General features: G+C 37.3%; 1 protein-coding gene and 1 non-coding gene across 6 annotated transcripts in view; one reads left to right on the plus strand and one right to left on the minus strand.

Annotated features, from left to right (window-relative positions):
- The window catches only part of MTMR8 (myotubularin related protein 8), a 225,873-nt gene that overhangs the window by 98,025 nt on the left and 105,794 nt on the right, over positions 1 to 22,054 (minus strand). For 4 of the 5 annotated variants that reach the window (XM_025277082.3, XM_025277083.3, XM_006054317.4 and 1 more), the window contains one exon: positions 20,148 to 20,276. In XM_025277082.3, the coding sequence (XP_025132867.1) occupies positions 20,148 to 20,276 (129 nt within the window). Of the gene's footprint in view, positions 1 to 16,595; positions 16,885 to 20,147; positions 20,277 to 22,054 lie in introns of those variants that run through there. The other variant, XM_044937365.1, reaches the window with a different exon arrangement.
- Positions 17,614 to 17,717, plus strand: LOC112582397. Its single transcript, XR_003106935.1, has one exon. It is a non-coding gene; the product is annotated as a U6 spliceosomal RNA (small nuclear RNA).

Here is a 22,054-nt window from a genome sequence, read left to right on the forward strand (position 1 = left end):
ATGAATAATGCAATAAATGAGATAAAAAAACACTCTGGAGGGAACCAACAGAAGAATAACAGAGGCAGAAGATAGGATAAGTGAGGTAGAAGATAGAACGGTAAAAATAAATGAAGCAGAGAGAAAAAATGAAAAAAGAATTAAAAGAAATGAAGACAACTTCAGAGACCTCTGGGACAATGTTAAATGTCCCAACATTCGAATCATAGGAGTCACTGCTGCTGCTGCTAAGTCACTTCAGTCATGTCCAACTCTGTGCGACCCCATAGATGGCCTCCTACCAGGATCCTCTGTCCTTGGGATTCTCCAGGTAATAACACTGGAGTGGGTTGCCATTTCCTTCTCCAATGCATGAAAGTGAAAAGTGAAAGTGAAGTCACTCAGTCGTGTCCGACTCTTAGCGACCTCATGGACTGCAGCCTACCAGGCTCCTCAGTCCATGGGATTTTCCAGGCAAGAGTACTGGAGTGGGGTACCACTGCCTTCTCCACAGAAGAAGACAAAAAGAAAGTCTATGAGAAAATACTTGAGAAGATAATAGTCAAAAACTTCCCTAAAATGGAGAAGGAAAGAGTCACCCAAGTCCCAGAAACCCAGAGAGTCCGAAACAGGATAAACCCAAGGTGAAACACCTCAAGACACATATTAATCAAATTAACAAAGATCAAACACAAAGAACAAATATTAAAAGCATCAAGGGAAAAGCAACAAATAACACACAAGGGAATTCTCATAAGGATAATAGCTGATCTTTCAATAGAAACACTTCAGGTCAGAAGGGAATGGCAGGACATACTTAAAGTGATGAAAGAGAAAAACCTACAACCCAGATTACTGTACCCAGCAAGGATCTCATTCAAATATGAAGGAGAAATCAAAAGCTTTACAGCCAAGCAAAAGCTGAAAGAATTCAGCACCACCAAACCAGCTCTCCAACAAATGCTAAAGGATCTTCTCTAGACAAGAAACACAGAAAGAGTGTATAAACTTGAACCCAAAACAACAAAGTAAATGGCAATGGTATCATAATTATCAATAACTACCTTAAATGTAAATGGGTTGAATGCCCCAACCAAAAGACAAAGACTGGCTGAATGGATACAAAAACAAGACTCTGATATATGTTGTCTACAAGAGACCCACTTCAAAACAAGGGACACATACAGACTGAAAGTGAAGGCCTGGAAAAAGATATCCCACACAAATAGAGACCAAAAGAAAGCAATAGTAGCAATATTCATATCAGATAAAATAGACTTTAAAATTAAGGCTGTGAAAAGAGACAAAGAAGGACACTACATAATGATCAAAGGATCAATCCAAGAAGAAGATATAAGAATTAAAAATATACATGCACCCAACATAGGAGCACAGCAGTATGTAAGACAAATGCTAACAAGTATGAAAGGGGAAATTAACAATAACACAATAATAGTGGGAGATTTTAATACCCCACTCACACCTGTGGATAGATCAAATAAGCAGAAAATTAACAAGGAAACACAAACTTTAAATGATACAATGGACCAGTTAGACCTAATTGATATCTATAGGACATTTCACCCCAAAACAAAGAATTTCACCTTTTTCTCAAGTGCACATGGAAACTTCTTAAAGACAGAACACATCCTGGGCCATAAATCTATCCTTGGTAAATTAAAAAAAAAAAAAAAAAAAAAAACTGAAATCATTCCAAGCATCTTTTCTGACCACAGTGCAGTAAGATTAGATGTCAAATATAGGAGAAAAACTATTAAAAATTCCAACATATGGAGGCTGAACAACACGCTGCTGGATAACCAAAAATCACAGAAGAAATAATAAAGGAAATCAAAATATGTACAGAAATGAATGAAAATGAAAACACAACAACCCAAAACCTATGGGACACTGTAAAAGCAGTGCTAAGGGGAAGGTTTATAGCAATACAGGCTTACCTTAAGAAACAAGAAAAAAGTCAAATAAATAACCTAACTCTACACCTAAAGCCAGAGAAGGCAATGGCACCCCATCTCCAGTACTCTTGCCTGGAAAATCCCATGGACAGAGGAGCCTGGTAGGCTGCAGTCCATGGGGTCGCTAAGAGTCGGACACGACTGAGCGACTTTACTTTCACTTTTCACTTTCATGCATTGGAGAAGGAAATGGCAACCCACTCCAGTGTTCTTGCCTGGAGAATCCCAGGGACGGGGGAGCCTGGTGGGCTGCCAACTATGGGGTCACACAGAGTCAGACACGACTGAAGTGACTTAGCAGCAGTAGCAGCTTATAGTCCGGAGAAGGCAATGGCATCCCACTCTAGTACTCTTGCCTGGAAAAATCCCATGGACGGGGGTGCCTGGTGGGCTGCTGTCTATGGGGCTGCACAGAGTCGGAGATGACTGAAGTGACTTAGCAGCAGTAGCAGTAGCAACGCACCTAAAGAAACTAGAAAAGGAAGAAATGAAGAACTCCAGAGTTAGTAGAAGGAAAGAAATCTTAAAAATTAGGGCAGAAATAAATGCAAAAGAAACAAAAGAGACCATAGAAAAAAATCAACAAGCTAAAAGCTGATTCTTTGAGAAGATAAATAAAATAGGCAAACCATTAGCCAGACTCAACAAGCAACAAAGGGAGAAGAATCAAATCAACAAAATTAGAAATGAAAATGGAGAAATCACAATGGACAACACAGAAATACAAAGGATCATAAGAGGCTACTATCAGCAACTACATGCCAATAAAATGGACAACTTGGAAGATATGGACAAATTCTTAGAAAAGTATAATGCTCCAAACTGAACAAGGAAGAAATAGAAAATCTTAACAGACTGATCACAAGCACAGAAATCGAAACTGTAATAAAAAATCTTCCAACAAACAAAACCCCAGGACCAGACGGCTTCACAGCTGAATTCTACCAAAAATTGAGAGAAGAGTTAACACCTACCCTACTCAAACTCTTCCAGAAAATTGCAGAGGAAGGCAAACTTCCAAACTCATTCTATGAGGCCACCATCACCAACTAGACAATGATGCCACACAAAAAAAAAAAAAAAAAAGAAAGAAAGAAAACTACAGGCCAATATCACTGATGATCATAGATGCAAAAATCCTTAACCAAACTCTAGCAAACAGAATCCAACAACATATGAAAAACATCATACATCATGACCAAGTGCACTTTATCTCAGAGATGCAGGGATTCTTCAATATCCATAAGTCAATCAGTCTGATACACCACATTAACAAATTGAAAGATAAAATCCATATGATTATCTCAATAGATCCAGAGAAAGCCTTTGACAAAATTCAACGTCCATTTATGATAAAAAACCCTCCAGAAAGCAGGCATAGAAGGAACATACCTCAACATAATAAATGCCATACATGATAAATCCACAGCAAACATTATCCTCAATGGTGAAAAATTGAAAGCATTTCCCCTAAAGTCAGGAACAAGACAAGGATGCCCACTCTTACCACTACTATTCAACATAGTTTTGAAAGTTTTAGCCACAGCAATCAGAGAAGAAAAAAAATAAAAGGAATCCAGATTGAAAGAGAAGTTAAAACTCTCACTGTTTGCAGATGACATGATCCTCTACATAGAAAACCGTAAAGACTCCACCAGAAAATTACTAGAGCTAATCAATGAATATACTAAATTTACAGGATATAAAATTAACACACAGAAATCCCTTGGATTCCTATACACTAACAATGAGAAAACAGAAAGAGAAATTAAGGAAACAACTCCATTCACCCTTGCAATGAAAAGAATAAAATACTTAGGAATAAATCTACCTAAAGAAACAAAAGACCTATATATAGAAAACTATAAAACACTGACGAAAGAAATCAAAGAGGACACAAATAGAGGGAGAAATATACCATGTTCATGGATCAGAAGTATCAATAGAGTGAAAATGAGTATACTACCCAAAGCAATGTATATAGTCAACTACCCAAAGCAATGTATATATTCAATGCAATCCCTATCAATCTACCAATGGTATTTTTTAGAGAACAAGAACAAATAATTTCACAATTTGTATGGAAATACAAAAAACCTCGAATAGCCAAAGCAATCTTGAGAAAGAAAAATGCAAGTGGAGGAATCAACCTGCCTAACTTCAGACTATACTACAAAGCTACCATCATCAAGACAGTACGGTACTGGCACAAAGACAGAAATATAGATCAAAGGAACAAAATACAAAGCCCAGAGGTAAATCGATGCGTCTATGGACACCTAATCTTTGACAAGTAAGTAAGAATATACAATGGAGAAAAGACATCTCTTTAACAAGTGGTGCTGGGGAAACTGGTCAACCACTTGTAAAAGAATGAAACTAGAACACTTTCTAACACCATATACAAATGTAAACTAAAAATGGATTAAAGATGTAAATGTAAGACTAGAAACTATAAAACTCCTAGAGGAAAACATAGGGAAACACTCTCTGACATAAATCACAGCAGGATCCTCTATGACCCACCATCCAGATTAATGGAAATAAAAGCAAAAATAAACAAACAGGACCTAATTAAACTTAAAAGCTTTTGCACAATGGAGGAAAGTATAAGCAAGGTGAAAGACAGACTTTAGAATGGGAGAAAATATTAGCAAATGAAGCAGCTTGCAAAGAATTAAGTTCAAAAATATACAAGCAGCTCCTGCAGCTCAATTCCAGAAAAATAAATGACCCAATCAAAAAATGGGCCAAATAACTAAACAGACATTTCACCAAAGAAGACATACAGATGGCTAATAAACACATGAGAAGATGCTCAACATCACCCATTATCAGAGAAATTCAAATCCAAACTACAATGAGGTACCATCTAATGCCAGTCAGAATGGCTGCTATCAAGAAGTCTACAAACAATAAATGCTGGAGAGGGTGGGGAGAAAAGGGAACCCTCTTACACTGTTGGTGGGAAATGCAAACTTGTACAGCACTATGGAAAACCGTATGGAGATTCCTTAAAATACTGGAAACAGAACTGACATATGTCCCAGCAAGCCCACTGCTGGGCATGCACTCTGAGGAAACCACAATTGAAAGAGACATGTGTATCCCAATGTTCATCGCAGCACTGTTTAAAGTAGCATGGACATGGAATCAACATAGATGCCCAATGGCAGACGAATGGATATGAAAGCTGTGGTACATATACACCATGGAATATTACTCAGGTATTAAAAAGAATGCATTTGAATCAGTTCTAATGAGGTGGATGAAACTGGAGCATATTATACAGCATGAAGTAAGTCAGAAAGGAAAATATGAATATAGTATATTAATGCATATATATAGAATTTAGAAAGATAGTAATGATGACCCTATATGCGAGACAGCAAAAGAAACACAGATGTAAAGTACAAACTTTTGGACTCTGTGGGAGAAGGCAAGGGTGGGATGATTTGAGAATGGCATTGAAACTTGTATATTACCATATATGAGACAGATCACCAGTTCAGGTTTGATGCATGAGACAGGGTGCTCAGGGCTGGTGCACTGGGATGACCCTGAGGGATGGGAAGGGGAGGGAGTTGGGAGCAGGTTTAGGATGGGGAACACATGTATACCCATGGCTGATTCATGTCAATGTATGGCAAAACCCACTACAATACTGTAAAGTAAATAGCCTCCAGTTAAAATAAACAAATTAATTAAACACACACACACACACACAATGAGGTACCATCTCACACCAGTCAGAATGGCTGCTATCATAAAGTCTACAAACAATAAATGCTGGAGAGGGTGCAGAGGAGAGGGAACCCTTGTACACTGTTGGTGGGAATGCAAACTCATACAGCCACTATGGAGAACAGTGTGGAGATTCCTTAAAAAACTGGAAATAGAACTGCCATACAACCCAGCAATCCCACTTTTGGGCATACACACTGAGGAAATCAGAATTGAAAGAGACACATGTACCCCAGTGTTCATCACAGGACTGTTTATAATAGCTAGGACATGGAAGCGACCTAGTTGTCCATCGGCAGACAAATGGATAAGAAAGCTGTGGTACACATTCACAATGGAATATTACTCAGGTATTAAAAAGAATGCATTCAAATCAGTTCTAATAAGGTAGATGGAACTGGAGCCTATTATACAGAGTGAAGTAAGTCAGAAAGAGAAACACCAATACAGTATAGTAATGCATATATATGGAATTTAGAAAGATGGTAATGATGACCCTATATGTGAGACAGCAAAAGAGTCACAGATGTAAAGAACAGACCTTTGGACTCTGTGGGAGAAGACAAGTGTAGGATTATCTAGGAGAATAGCATTGAAACTTGTATATTACCATATATGAAATAGATCTCCAGTCCAGGTTCGATGTATGAGACAGGGTGCTCAGGGCCAGTAGACTGGGATGACCCTGAGGAATGGGATGGGGAGGTTCAGTATGGGGAACACATGTAAATGCATGGCTGATTTTTGTCAAAGTATGGCAAAAACCACTACAATATTGTAATTAGCCTCCAATTGAAATAAATACATAAATTAAAAATAAAAAAATAAAAATAACAGGTCTATATGATGATCTTTTACTTTTACCTAGTTTGTTTCACTTTTTCCTATTTCATATGTAGTCCCCCCATTTCATTTAGCTTATTTTTTCCAATTTCCCCATCTCTTCTTTTTCTTTTGATGTTCTTTCTCAAGACTTTATCAAGCATAGTAGAAAAGCTTTTGTATACATATGTATAACTAATATGTATAATATATATTTTAGAAAACAGACATTTTTGTCTACTAAAAATTTATGACATTTTGATTCCATACTTTTGGCTTAGTATGAATAGAATGTTACGTTTCTAGTTTAAGATATATATATATATATATATATATATATATATATATATGCAACAAGCAATGAAGGTTTACTGGATAACATGGGGAACAATAGTCAATATCTTGTAATAACCTATAATGGAAAATAATTTCAAAAATAATGTGTGTATATGTATAACTGAATCACCTGGCTGTGCACCTGAAACATTATATGTCAACTATAACTCAATAATATATATATATATTTAGAAAAAAATTAAAAATAGAACTATTATATGATCCAGTATCCCTCTCTGCTGCATATATTTGGAGAAAACCATAATTCGAAAAGATACACGCATCCCAATATTCACTGTAGCACTTAGCAAAAACATGGAAGCAACCTAAATGTGCACTGACAGATGATTGGATAAAGAAGATGTGGTATATGTATACAATGGAATATTACTCTGTTATTTAAAATATTGAAATAATGCCATTTACAGCAACATCCATGTACTTAGAAATCATCCTACTGATGTATGTCAGACAAAGACAAATATTATCCATGTACTTAGAAATTATCCTACTGATGTATGTCAGACAAAGACAAATATTATATGATATCACTTATTTGTGTAATCCAAAATGATAGAAATTAATTTACTTATAAAACAGAAAGACACTGACAGACTTAGCAAACAAACTCATGGTTACCAAATATGGGGGAGTGATAAATAAGGAAGCTGGGATTACCACATATACACTACTATAGAAAATCAACGAGGACCTACTATATAGCACATAGTCAATAATCTGTAATAATCTATGTGGGAAAAGAATATGAGAAATAGATATATGAATATATATATAACTAAATCACATTGTTCTACACTCAAAACTAATGCAATACTGTAAATCAGCTATATTCCAATATAAAGTTAAAAAAAAAAAAAGAAGTTTTACCTAAAGAAGAAAGTCTTTTCTGACTTCACATGCACTAGTAGATAAACAACTCATCATATCCCAAGAAAAACCACAGTAACACTGTATTCTAAAAAGAAAATGATAGCTCACCAGAAATCAAACTTAAAAGTCATGGAATAGTTAAGATTGGCAGTGATGGCAGAGTAGAAAGACCCAAAGCTAATCTCCTCTCACATCAACACCAAAATCACAACTATTTATAGAAAAAAAAAATCACTGATGAAAAAACCTGGTACCTACAAGAAAAATTTCTACAACGAAAGATATAAAGAAGGAATCAAAACCATATTGGTAGAAGTAACTGTTCTCATTACAAGAAAGTCTCAGTATAGTCAAATATCCCTGTGTTGGTGGCCCACAAACAGAATAATTACAATTGTAGAGGCTCTCCTAAATTAGTGAGATGTCTGAGCTTGACATTGGACTCTCAAGCATGGGGGTCCTGTATCGGTAAGACAAGGGCCCAGAGCAATTGACTTTGACAGTCAGTGGGGCTTACTCTCAGGAGTGTCAGAGGGCTGGTTACTCTCAGGAGTGTCAGAGGGCTGGTAAACAGAGACTTAGAGAGTGTACCAGACACTGAGCAAACTTCAGCTCACCTGAGGGAAACAGGCACTGGAAGCTGCCATTGTTGGCAGTTTGTTTTACCACGTGGACACTAATGATGGCAGGTGCCAAAGTTGAATTTTCCCTGTATCTTATGAGCCCCAGGGTCTAGCCCCATTCTGGCCCAAGGGACTATAGGTTGCAGTACTGGAATACCTTGAATCAAGCCACTAACTACGTAAGGACACAGCCCTACCCACCAGCAGACAAGCAACCTTAAGACCCTTTGAGTCCCCAAGTATCTCTGGAAATGGCCATTCCTAGCAGAGGGCCTAGGACTCAGCTCCACTCACCAGTTGGCAGGAACTAGCCCCAGAATCCCAAAATCTTCTAGAATTTTCTGAAGGACAAGGCCTTCCATGGAGTCTACTGTAGTGTTTGGACCAGCTGTACCTGCTGGGGGCAGACACTAGACACAAGAAAACCACAGTCCTGCAATTTGTGCACCCAACCTGCCTACCAGCAAGCCAGACGCCATGTTATGATGAACTGGGTCCTGGAAATGCAACACCAGTGAACCTGCTCTAGGCTTGGGGTCAGCATAACCCCCCAGTAGACAGAAACTAGCCATTAGAAAATAGCAGCTATGCACCTGGTCGACACAGCCTACCCACTAACAGACTAGATTCTGCATTAGAATCAGCTGGGCCTTGGCCACACTAACCAGCAGGTCAATAGAAACTTTAGGATACTTCAGAATGTATAGTGAACTGTGTCATGAACAGGCCAACAAGCACCAGTGATCCAACACCAGCTCTGGGATACCTAGGACTTATAACCAGTCTTTAGGCCACAACATTGCATGAAAGTGCACCAGCACTAGACCCAGGACCTGGCTTCACCCACTAGCAGGCAGGCAAAAGCCCTGGGTTCTGCTGAACTTGACTCTTTCCACCAGTGACTAAGCACTTGCACCAGAGCACCCCAGGTTTCCACAGTCAATCTTGTGACCAAGTCCCATAAACCAGAAGCTAGCAACCTCATTATAAGGTAAGATGTAGCAACCAACCAGACTGGGGGCCAGCCAAATTTATCAGACTGCCCGTATAACCAGCATAACACAAAAGAAAGACCCACAAAGCCCAACATAGCAGGAAGCCTTAGAACATATATCTTGGTTTATGAGCAAGGAGTTTGCTGCTAGGATGCATTAGGACATTTTCTTAAAAGGGCTACTTCTTTTCTTTTTATTATCAATTTAAGTGTTATCTTAAAAATTTATTCATTTTTAATTGGGGGATAATTGCTTTATGACATTGTCTTGGTTTCTGCCATACATCAACATGAATCAGACAGGTATACACATCTGCCCTCACCCTCTTGAACCTCCTCCCATCTCCCACTTCATCCCATCCCTCCAGATTGTCACAGACCACTGTGTTGTGCTCCCTGTGTCATACAGCAAATTCCCACCAATTATCTATTTAACATATGGTAATATATATGAGTTTCAATGCTACAATCTCAAATCATCTCACTTTCCCCTTCCCCCACTGTGTCCACAAGTCTGTTCTCTATGTCTGTGTCTCTATTGCTGCCCTACAGATAGGTTCATTGCTATTGCTGAACCTACAGATAGGTTCATCATACCACATTCCTAGATTCTCTATATATGTGTTAATATACGATATTTGTTTTTCTATTTCAGACTTACTTAGTCAGTCAGTTCAGTCACTCATACGTGTCTGACTCTTTGTGACCCCATGGATTGCAGCACGCAAGGCCTCCCTGTCCATCACCAAATCCTGGACTTCACCCAAATTCATGTCCATCGAGTCGGTCATGCAATCCAGCCATCTCATCCTCTATCAACCGCTTCTCCTCCTGCCCTGAATCCCTTCCAGCATCAGAGTCTTTTCCAATGAGTCAACTCTTTGTTCGTAGTGATGCTTTCTAAGCCCCACTTGACTTCACATTCCAGGATGTTTGGCTCTAGGTCAGTGATCACACAATCGTGATTATCTTGGTCGTGAAGATCATTTTTGTACAGTTCTTCTGTGTATTCCTGCCACCTCTTCATAATATCTTCTGCTTCTGTTAGGTCCATACCATTTCTGTCCTTTATCGAACCCATCTTTGCATGAAATGTTCCCTTGGTATCTCTAATTTTCTTGAAGAGATCTCTAGTCTTTCCCATTCTGTTGTTTTCCTCTATTTCTTTGCATTGATCGCTTAGGAAGGCTTTCTTATCTCTTCTTGCTATTCTTTGGAACTCTGCACTCAGATGCTTATATCTTTCCTTTTCTCCTTTGCTTTTGGCTTCTCTTCTTTTAACAGCTATGTGTAAGGCCTCCTCAGACAGCCATTTTGCTTTTTTGCATTTATTTTCCATGGGGATGGTCTTGATCCCTGTCTCCTGTACAATGTCATGAACCTCCATCCATAGTTCATCAGGCACTCTATCAGATCTAGTCCCTTAAATCTATTTATTACTTCCACTATATAATCATAAGGGATTTGATTTAGGTCATACCTGAATGGTCTAGTGGTTTTCCCTACTTTCTTCAATTTCAGTCTGAATTTGGCAATAAGGATCTCATGATCTGAGCCACAGTCAGCTCCTGGTCTTGTTTTTGTTGACTGTATAGAGCTTCTCCATCTTTGGCTGCAAAGAATATAATCAATCTGATTTTGCTGTTGACCATCTGGTGATGTACATGTGTAGATTCTTCTATTGTGTTGTTGGAAGAGGGTGTTTGCTATGACCAGTGCATTTTATTGGCAAAACTCTCTTAGTCTTTGCCCTGCTTCATTCCATATTCCAAGGCCAAATTTGCCTGTTACTCCAGGTGTTTCTTGACTTCCTACTTTTGCATTCCAGTCCCCTATAATGAAAAGGACATCTTTTTGGGGTGTTAGTTCTAAATGGTCTTGGAGGTCTTCATAGAATCATTCATCTTCAGCTTATTCAGCATTACTGGTGGGGGCATAGACTTGGATTACTGTGATATTGAATGGTTTGCCTTGGAAACGAACAGAGATCATACTGTCATTTTTGAGATTGCATCCAAGTACTGCATTTCGGACTCTTTTGTTGACCATGAAGGCTACTCCATTTCTTCTAAGGGATTCCTGCCCGCAGTAGTAGATATAATGGTCATCTGAGTTAAATTCACCCATTCCAGTCCATTTTAGTTCACTGATTCCTAGAATGTCGATGTTCACTCTTGCCATCTCCTGTTTGACCACTTCAAATTTGCCTTGATTCATGGACCTGACATTCCAGTTTCCTATGCAATATTGCTCTTTACAGCATCAGGCCTTGCTTCTATCACCAGTCACATCCACAACTGGGTATTGTTTTTGCTTTGGCTCCATCTCTCCATTCTTTCTGGAGTTATTTCTCCACTGATCTCCAGTAGCATATTGGGCACCTACTGACCTGGGGAGTTCCTCTTTCAGTATCCTATCATTTTGCCTTTTCATATTGTTCTTTGTGTTCTCAAGGCAAGAATACTGAAGTGGTTTGCCATTCCCTTCTCCAGTGGACCACATTGTGTCAGCCCTCTCCACCATGACCCGCCCATCTTGGGCGGCCCCACGGGCATGGCTTAGTTTCATTGAGTTAGACAAGGCTGTGGTCCTAGTGGTCCTTTGGTTTCCCTTGTGGCTCAGCTTGTAACTGCCATACAGTATGAAACAAGAAAGCAGTAACTGAGTAAAATCATAGAAAGCCACCAAATTAAAATAGCAGATAGAAACACAAGGAAAAAGAAACAATAGAGATATAGATCAACCAGAAATAAAAGTTTACATGGCAGTACTGAGTTCTTGATAGCAATAATCATTCTACAGAAAAATTGGTTGAATATAGCAATCAAAAGATACAGAGTGGCTGGATAAATAAAGGAAAAAACAAGACTCAACTATATACTGCTTCTGGAGACTTATCTCAGCTCTAAAGACAAACATAGGCTCAAAGTGAAGCAGATTGCAGTCAAAAAAAGGTAGATGTTGCCATACCATATCAGACAAACAGACTGTGCCAAAAAATTTAACAAGAGACAAAGATGGACATTATAAATGATAAAGGGTACAATTTATCAAGAAGATATAAAAATTATAAATATATATGAACCATGTTAAGGAGTGACAAATATATACAAAGGAATTATTAACAGAATTAAAGGGGTACATTAAAAGCAACACAGTAAGTGTAGCACATGTTAACACGCTGTTACATCAATGGACAAATCATCCAGGCAGCACGTCTTCAAGGAAACAGTAGCCTTAAAGAAAACATTAGAGCACACAGATTTGATAGATTGGTACTGACTACTTCTTAAAAATACAGCAGAATATACATTCTTGTCAAGTGTGCATGGAACATTCTCAGTGATAGATCCTATGCTAGGACACATACACAAAAAGTCTCAATAAATTTCAGAAGGCTGAAATCATATCAAGTCTTTTTTTCTGATCACAGTGGCATATTCATTAGAAATCAGCTACAAGAAATAAGCTGGAAAAAATTACAACTACTTGGAGACTAAAAAATATGCTACTAAACAACTATTGGGTCAATGAAGAAATTAAAGATGAAATAAAAAATGTGTGTGTGTGTGTGTGTGTGCTAAGTTGCTTCAGTCCTGTCTGACTCTTGGTGACCCTGTGGACTGTAGCCTGCCAGTCCACAGGATTCTCCAGACAAGAATACTGGAGTAGGTTGCCAGGCTGTCCTCCAGAGGGAGGACTCTCAACTCAGGGAACAAATCCATGTTTCTCATGTCTCCTACACTGGCAGGTGGCTTCTTTACCACTAGCACCACCTGAGAAGCTCCAAAATTAAAACATACCTGAAGACAAATGAAAATGAAAACCTGACATACCAGTATTTATGGGAGGCAGCAAAAGTAGTATGAAGAGGGAAGTTTATAGCAATTCAGGCCTACCTCAGGATACAAGAAAAATCTCAAAAAACAACATAACCATAAACCTAAAAGAACTATAAAATAAACAACAAACAAAGCTCTGAGTTAATGGAAAGGAGGAAATAATAAAGACCAGAGCAGAAATAGAGGAAATAGAGACGAAACAGACAATAGAAAAATATGAATGAAACTAGGAGCTGGTTTTTTAAAAGATAAACAAAATTGACCAACATTATAGCTTAACTCATTAAGAGAAAAAATATAGAAGGCTCAGCTAAATAAAATAAAAAAACAAAAGAGAAGAAATTACAATGGATACCACAGAAATACAATTAATTATAAGACAATACTATGAACAGCTATACAGCAAGAAATTAGATAACCTAAAAGCAGCAGTGGCACCCCACTCCAGTACTCTTGCCTGGATAATCCCATGGATGGAGAAGCCTGGTGCGCTGCAGTCCATGGGGTTGCTAAGAGTCGAACACGACTGAGCGACTTCACTTTCACTTTTCACTTTCATGCATTGGAGAAGGAAATGGCAACCCACTCCAGTGTTCTTGCCTGGAGAATCCCAGGGATGGGGGAGCCTGGTGGGCTGCTGTCTCTGCAGTTGCACAGAGTCGGACACAACTGAAGCGACTTAGCAAAAGCAGATAAATTTTTAGAATTATACAACTGTCCAAGAGTGAATAATGAAGAAATGGAAAATATGAATAGACCGATCACTAGTAAAGAGACTGAAGTAGTAACCAAAAAACTCACCCTGAGGGAAAAAAATCAAGAATCAGATCCCTTCACAGGTGAATTTTACCCAACATTAAAAGTTGAGTTAATCTCCACCCTTGTCAAATTGAAGAGGAGGGAATGCTTGCTAACACATTTTATGAGCTCAATATTACCTAATACCAAAACCAGACAAGAGTAATGCAGTAATTAAAAAAAAAAATTGTATAGGTCAGTATCTCTAATGAACACAGATACAAAAGTGGTCAACAAAATATTAACAAAACATATACAACAATACATTAAAAGGATACAATGTGAACAATTGGGATTTATTCCAGGAATGCAAGGATGGTTCAACACTCACAAACCAACCAATGAGATACACCAAATCAACAAAATTAAGAATAAAAATTGTATGATCATCTCAATAGGTGCACAAAAGGCATTTGACAATATTCAATACTCATTTATGATAAAAACTCTCAATAAAATGGGTATAGAGTAAATGTACCTCAACATTATAAAAGTCATATATGACAAGCCCACAGCTAACATCATATTCAACAAAGAAAAACTGAAAGCTATACCTCTATGATTAGGAACAAGACAAGGATGCCCACTCTTGCCAGTCTTATTCAATATGAGAAGTCCTAGTCAGAGAAACTACAAAAGAAAAAGAAATAAAAGGCATCCAAATTGGAAAATAAGATCTAAAACTGTAACTATTTATGGATGACATGATTTTATATATTAAAAATCCTAATGCTTCCAGCAAAAAAAAAAAAAAAAAAACTATTAGAAATAGTAAATTAATAAAGTTGCAGGGTACAAAATTCATATGCAAAATCTTTTGAGTTTCTACACCTTAACAACAGACAAGCAGAAAGAGAAATTAAAAAGAAAATAATCCTATTTACAATCACAATATAAAGAATACCTAGGGATAAATTTAACTAAGAAGTGAATGACCAGTTTGCTAAAATCTATGACACTGTTGAAAGAAACTTAACAAAACACAAAGAAATGGAAAGACATTCCATGGCTGTGGATTAGAATTAACATTACTAAAATGTCCATATTACCAAATCAATCTACTGATTCAATTCAATCCTTATCAAAATCCTGATGACATTTGTCACAGAACAAAACATCCAAAAATCTATGTGCATCCTGGGCTTCTCTGGTAGCTCAGATGGTAAAGAATCTGCCTACAATACAGGAGACCCAGGTTCAATCCCTGGGTCGGGAAGATTCCCAGAGAAGGCTATGGCTACCCACACCAATATTCTTGCCTAGAGAATTCTATGGAGAGAAGAGTCTGGTTGGCTGCAGCCCATGGGGTCACAAAGAGTCAGACACAAATGAGCAACTAACACTTTCACTTTCACTTAAATAGCAAAATAAATTCTGAGGAAAAAGAACAAAGTGAAAGTATTCCCCTCCCTGATTTCAAATCATACCACAAAGCTACAGTATCAGAAATATCACAGCATTGGCAGAAAAAAAGATACATAGAACAATGAAACAAAATTGAGGGCACAAAAATAACCTCATGCACATATGGACAATTAATTTATGATAAAAGAGCAAAAAACATACTATGGAGAAAGGTAGTCTCCTCAATAATTGGCATTAGGAAAACTGGACAATCCACGTGTAGGGAAAAAAAAAAAAAAGAAACTAGACCACTATCCCATAGCAGACACAAAATTCAACTTAAAATGGATCAAATCCTGGAGTATAAGACCTGAAACTATAAAACCCCTAGAAGAAAACATAGGCAGTATGCTCTTTGACGTTGGTCTTAGCAATATCTTTCTCCTCAGGCAAGGAAAACAAAAGCAAAAATAAACAAATGGGACTACATCAAACTAAAAAGCTTCTGTACAGTAAAAGAAACCATCAGCAAAATGAAAGGACAACCTACCAAATGGGACAAGTCATTTGCAAATATATGATATGAGATTAATATGTAAAATATATAAAGAACTCATATAACTCAGCAACAACAAAATAAACAACCTGATTTTTTTAAAAATGGGCAGAGGATCTGAACAGACATTTTTCCAAAGAAGACATACAGATAGCCAACAGGCACATGAAAATAAGTTCAACATCACTAATTATTAGGGAAGTGCACATCAAAACCCCAATATATCATCTCACACCCATCAGAATGGCTAGTATCAATGGCAGGAAACAAGTGTTGGAAAGGATATAGAGAAAAGTGAACACTTGCACACTGCTGATTGGAATGTAATTTGATGCATCCAGTATGGAAAACAGTATGGAGATACTTCAAAAAGTTAAGAAAGAAATACCATATTTTCCAGCTATTCTACTTTTGGGTATTCATATAAAGAATGCAAAAATAATAGTTTGAAAAGATACATACCACTCCTATGTATGTTGCAGATTTATTTACAATAGCCTAAGCACAGAAACAACCCAAGTGCTCATTGATGGATGGATAAAGAAAAGAAATATATATATATATATATATATATATATATATATATATATATACACACACACAAATATACACACAATACATATATATACAACAGGATACTACTCAGCCATAAAAAGGCAAAATCTTGCTGTTAGTGACAACATGGATGGATATTAAGGGTTTTATGCTAAGTGAAATAAGTCAGATGGAGAAAGGCAAATATGATTTCACTCACATGTGGAATAAAAAGAAAAACAAAAAAGATAAACACATAGATACAGAGAACAGGGTAGTAGGAAGTGGTAAGCACATATATAGACCCATTGCAACAGGCTCCAATATAGCTCATTACAGCACTGGTTAGAACCTTACATTGTTGATGAAAAGGGTCAGGTAAAAAGGCAGAACTGTTTCTTGAAGGAAGTAGATAGAGGGATTGGGCTGGGAAGTCAAGCTCTGCCTGCAGAGAGAAAGGGAGAAGCAGTGCTTCTATTCCACAAGAAGGTCAGGCTCAGTCTGGCATTACACATAATAAATTAAATACACACATTCCTTTAAACCTACATATCCCCTTCCTTAGAATCTATTCTGTAGACTTTTATGGAATAAAGTGATTTAACTGACTGCATCCTGGAACCTGCATGGGAAAATGGATGTTCAGGGAGTCTCACCTGGGTGAAGATGACACTAAGGGAGGAGAGAAAGGCTTTGTCTTGAATAATCAAAGGATCTAAGCTTTTTAGGGAAATTATTGTTTGTTTATCTGAGTTTGAGTAAACTCTGGGAGTTGGTGATGGACAGGGAGGCCTGGTGTGCTGCAGTCCATGGGGTCGTAAAGAGTCGGACACGACTGAGTGACTGAACTAAACTATCTGAAATTCAAATTAAAAAGTACTTTGGGATTGATATAAACAAAAATACAATATACCAAAACTTATGGGATACAGAGAAAGAACTGCTAAAAAGGAAATTTATAACTGTAAGTGCATTCATTAAAAATAACCACTTAATCTTATACCTTATGAAGCTAAAAAGGGAAGGCAAATTAAACCCAAAGTTAGCATAAGGGAAGAAATAATGAAGATTAAAACAGAGATAAATGAATATCAACAAAACTAAAGTTGGTTCTTTGAAAAGATTAATAAATTCAATAAAATGTTAAGTTAAACTGATTAAAAACAATGAGAGGGTGCTCATTTTGGCAGCATATATAATACAGTTGGAATGATACAGGGATTAGCATGACAGGTGTAAAATAATAACATGCAAATTTATGAATCATTCCAAATTTTGCTATGATTGTAGAGCATTAATGTTCTCGCCATAACAGCTAACAGCAAAATGGTAACTGTATGAGTAGAGGATGTGCTAACTGATCTTGTTGTGGTGAGCATTTCACAATATTTACATGTATCAGATCATCACACTATATACCTTAAACTTACACCATGTTATATGTCAATTATATCACAATAAAACTGGAAAAATGCCCCTCAAATCCCTAAAAGTAACAGAAATGCATCATTTAATATGTATTATCCAGTTTATGTACAAGATGCTTTTGACATTAAATGAAGGTATTTTGGCCTCAAAAAATAAAAGAGGAAAGTCTCAAATTACAAAAATCATAAATTAAGTTGCTGCCAAGTCGCTTCAGTCGTGTCCGACTCTGTGCGACCCCATGGACTGCAGCCTACAAGGCTTCTCCGTCTACGGGATTCTCCAGGCAAGAACACTGGAGTGGGTCGCCATTTCCTTCTCCAATGCATGAAAGTGGAAAGTGAAAGTGAAGTCACTCAGTAGTGTCTGACTCTTAGCGACCCCATGGACCGCAGCCTACCAGGCTCCTCCATCCATGGGATTTTCCAGGCAACAGTACTGGAGTGGGGTGCCATTGCCTTCTCCCATAAATTAAGTTAGGTATTTTATTATTGAACTTATAGAAATAAAGAAAAATACTAGAGAAAGTCATGAACAATTGCATGCCAACAAATTAGATGAAATGGAAAAATTTTTAGAAACACACAAACTTCCAAAAATGACTCAAGAACTAAAAAAGTTGAACAGACCTATAACAGTTTTTGATTCAGTAATCAAAAAATTCCCAACAAAGAAAAATTCAGGACCAGGTGGCTTCACTGGTGACTTCTACTAACACTGAAGGATTAACAATAATTATTTTCAAACTATTCCAAATGTTGAAGAGTATGGAACACGCTCAGCTCATTCTATGTGGTCACTATAACCTTGATACCAAAGCTAGACCAGGACATTATAAGAAAATAAAACTGTAGATTAATATGCTTTATGAATATAGATGCAAAAATCCTCAACAATATACCAGGAAACTAAATGCAGCAGCATATTAAGAGGATTATATACCATGACCAAGTGGGATTTACCCTAGGAAAGCATGGTTGGTTCAAAATCTGAAAATCAATCAGCGCTACACACCACATTAACAAAATTAACAAGAGCGAGTTCTCTGGTGGCCTAATGCCCTGGATTCTGAGCTTTCACTACCATGCCCTGGGTTCAATCCCTGGTCAGGGAACAGAGATGCCTCAAGCCGTGTAGTGTGGCCAAACAAAAACAAACAAAAAATAAAATTAAAGAGAAAATAACACATAATTATCTGCATCTCAACATGATTCAGAAAAAACATTTGATATAATCTAAAACACTTTCATCATAAAAACACTCAACAAACCAGGAACAGAACGGAATGTCCTAAACATGATAAAATGAAGTTGCTTCAGTCGTGTCCAACTCTGTGCAACTCCATAGACAGCAGCCCACCAGGCTCCCCTGTCCCTGGGATTCTCCAGGCAAGAACACTGGAGTGGGTTGCCACTTCCTTCTCCAATGCATGAAAATGAAAAGTGAAAGTGAAGTCGCTCAGTCGTGTCCAACCCTCAGCGACCCCATGGACTGTAGCCCACCAGGCTCCTCCATCCATGGGATTTTCCAGGCAAGAGTACAAGAGCGGGGTGCCATTGCCTTCTCCCAAACATGATAAAGGTCATTTGTAAAATAAAATTATAACATACTCAATGGAGAAAGACTGAAAGATTTCCCCCTAAGATAAGGAACAATATAAGGATGCTCGCTTTCACTACTTCTATTCAGCACTGGAAGTTCTACATAAGGCAAGAAAATAAAAGGCATCCAAATTGGAAAGTAATAATTAAAACAATATCTATTCAGAAATGATATGATCTTACATATATAAAATCCTACAGAATATACAATATAAACCATTATACTTAATAAATGCATTCAGTTCTGTCTTGTACTCATTGAATTGTGGTTAGTGAGCATGGCACCCTGTACTTAACACTTTGTGGGGAAAGTAGAACAAACTATATCAGCACATTCTCTTTCTCTGTTTTTCCTTCTCTTTGTCAGGGAAAAGGATAAGAAAGAAGAGAAATACGTAAGGAAAGACTAAAAGGAATGAAACAACCTACATCTTGACTGGTTGTACTACTATAAATAAACTATTGTTTCTTGTTTATTTCCCTAAGCAAGTAACTACAAAGCCCTGAAAACCAATGGGAGTGTGGTCTTGCTTTCAGAGGCAGCAAGGAATGGGTAATCTGGGAGAGAATGTCCTACTCCATAGCTTGGGTTATGGAGATGATGTCAGCTATACAAGGAGAGGCAAAGAAACTGAGGCCTTGGGGTTTGCTGTAAGAAAGGATGAACAACTTAGGAACTTACTGAATGTTGTAGGGCACAGTACTAGGATTTAGTACCCCATACATAGTGAAGCCTTTATAGAGAGGGTTCCTGAAGTCTGGTTTCCTCTGAACCAAGAAAGGCCACACTGAATGGGTTTTCTCATATATTCTGTAAGAAAAGAAAAACAAGCCAAAAAATTAAAAGCAGCAAGCAGGTAACATCAATAGATTTGCTGAACTTGACAATCATCTAAATTCTATTAACAAGTAACCTAAGACAGAAGGCTAGGATATGATATAAGGAAAATAAAAATAAATGGTAATGAAGAATGATAGAGTAACAAATTATCTGGGCTTCAACTTATCCATTTTTAAAGAGATTAGAAAGAGTTCCACATTGAAGAGAAACATGTGCTGAGTATATATGCAGAGACTCTGTCTCTGCCACAGAGTAGTGATGTAATCTTAGGGATGTCCCTAGCCCTTTCTGGGCTTATTTTCTCATTTGTATAATGTGATCTTTAAGGTGTCTTCCAAATCTTGGATTCCATGAATAACCTTTCCAGTTTTTTAAAAATCTAGAATTCCTTTTAAAAATCTGGTAAATTAACAGACAAGAGGTGAATTTCTGGCTTTTCTATATTTTATTTCAAACCAGCTTCTCCTCCCCTCAGAAGGTATAAGACAGTGAAAGACAACGTAGCAATTTATATTAGCAAATATTTGTGAGTTATCCTAGGTGAGCAGCACTGATTTTGATATTTATATTAAAAGACTGATTCTTCTTATCCCTTAGCTGAGTCCCTGGGGAGCGACTTAGTTAACACAAAAAAGCATGGAATTCATTGTCCCCAATGAAAGCTGCTGTGTAGCCACACATGGGAAGTTCATTTGCTCATACAGTGTCAAAGAAAGCTCTAGGAGGACAACAAAGAGAAGTGATATGGGATATATGACGTAAAAATTATAGTCTTGTAACTTTTAGAATCCTCAGACCATTTCAATGAGGCCAAAGGAACTGTATATGCATCTTTCTCATTTGTTGTTGGTTGAAAAAAGAAAAAAAAATCTTGCAGTGGTAATGTAAGTAGTATTTATTGAGTATTTACTATGTGTCAAACACTGTCCCAGACTCTACTTAAAATACCCTATTAAATTTCATAATAAAACCTTGTGAGATATTTTATTCCCAAAATAATAATGAGAAAATGAGACAAAAATTAATTTGCAAAAAGTCACACAGCTAGTAGGTGACAGAGCCAAAATCTGAACCCAGGTCTCTCTGATCCTAGAGTCCATGTCTTTTCTTTCATGGATGAATGATATGTCTGCTTGTTTTATATAACCACTATTAAAGCATATGTTAAAATTTTTAAATTTCATACTTTTACATGTAGATTCAGATTTGTGTGAGGAATGGGTTGAGGATATATTAGCCTCATTTTAAGAGGGTGGAGAAAAAGTATACGGAAAAGATCTCTGATTTTAGTGCTAGAAAAGCAGGCCAGAGACAGAACAAATGTGTTTATAAGCATTTGGGAAGAGGGTAAGAAAGTTCTAGTTGCAAAATGAAATAGAAATGTGCACAGAAGCTACTAAGTAACTACAGATTTTGAAGCAGCAAAATTCACCACTGTTCTCAGTGTTAACAAGAAAACAGAATTAGAGATATCATCTGACTTATCCAGGATATATCATAGCTGGGCCTGAGAACTTTTTTTTAAATTTAAATTTATTTATTTTAATTGGAGGCTAATTACTTTACAATATTGTATTGGTTTTGCCATACATCAACATGAATCCACCACGGGTGTACATGTGTTCCCAATCCTGAACCCCCCTTCCACCTCCCTCCCCATACCATCCCTTGAGCTAACTGCTACTCAATTAACAACTCTGAAACTAGAGTGGATTGTGAGATAGTCACTTCCCCTCTCTATTCTTTTT

The sequence above is a fragment of the Bubalus bubalis genome, chromosome X (genome assembly GCF_019923935.1).
Source record: "Bubalus bubalis isolate 160015118507 breed Murrah chromosome X, NDDB_SH_1, whole genome shotgun sequence".
Classification (NCBI taxonomy): Eukaryota; Metazoa; Chordata; class Mammalia; order Artiodactyla; family Bovidae; genus Bubalus; species Bubalus bubalis.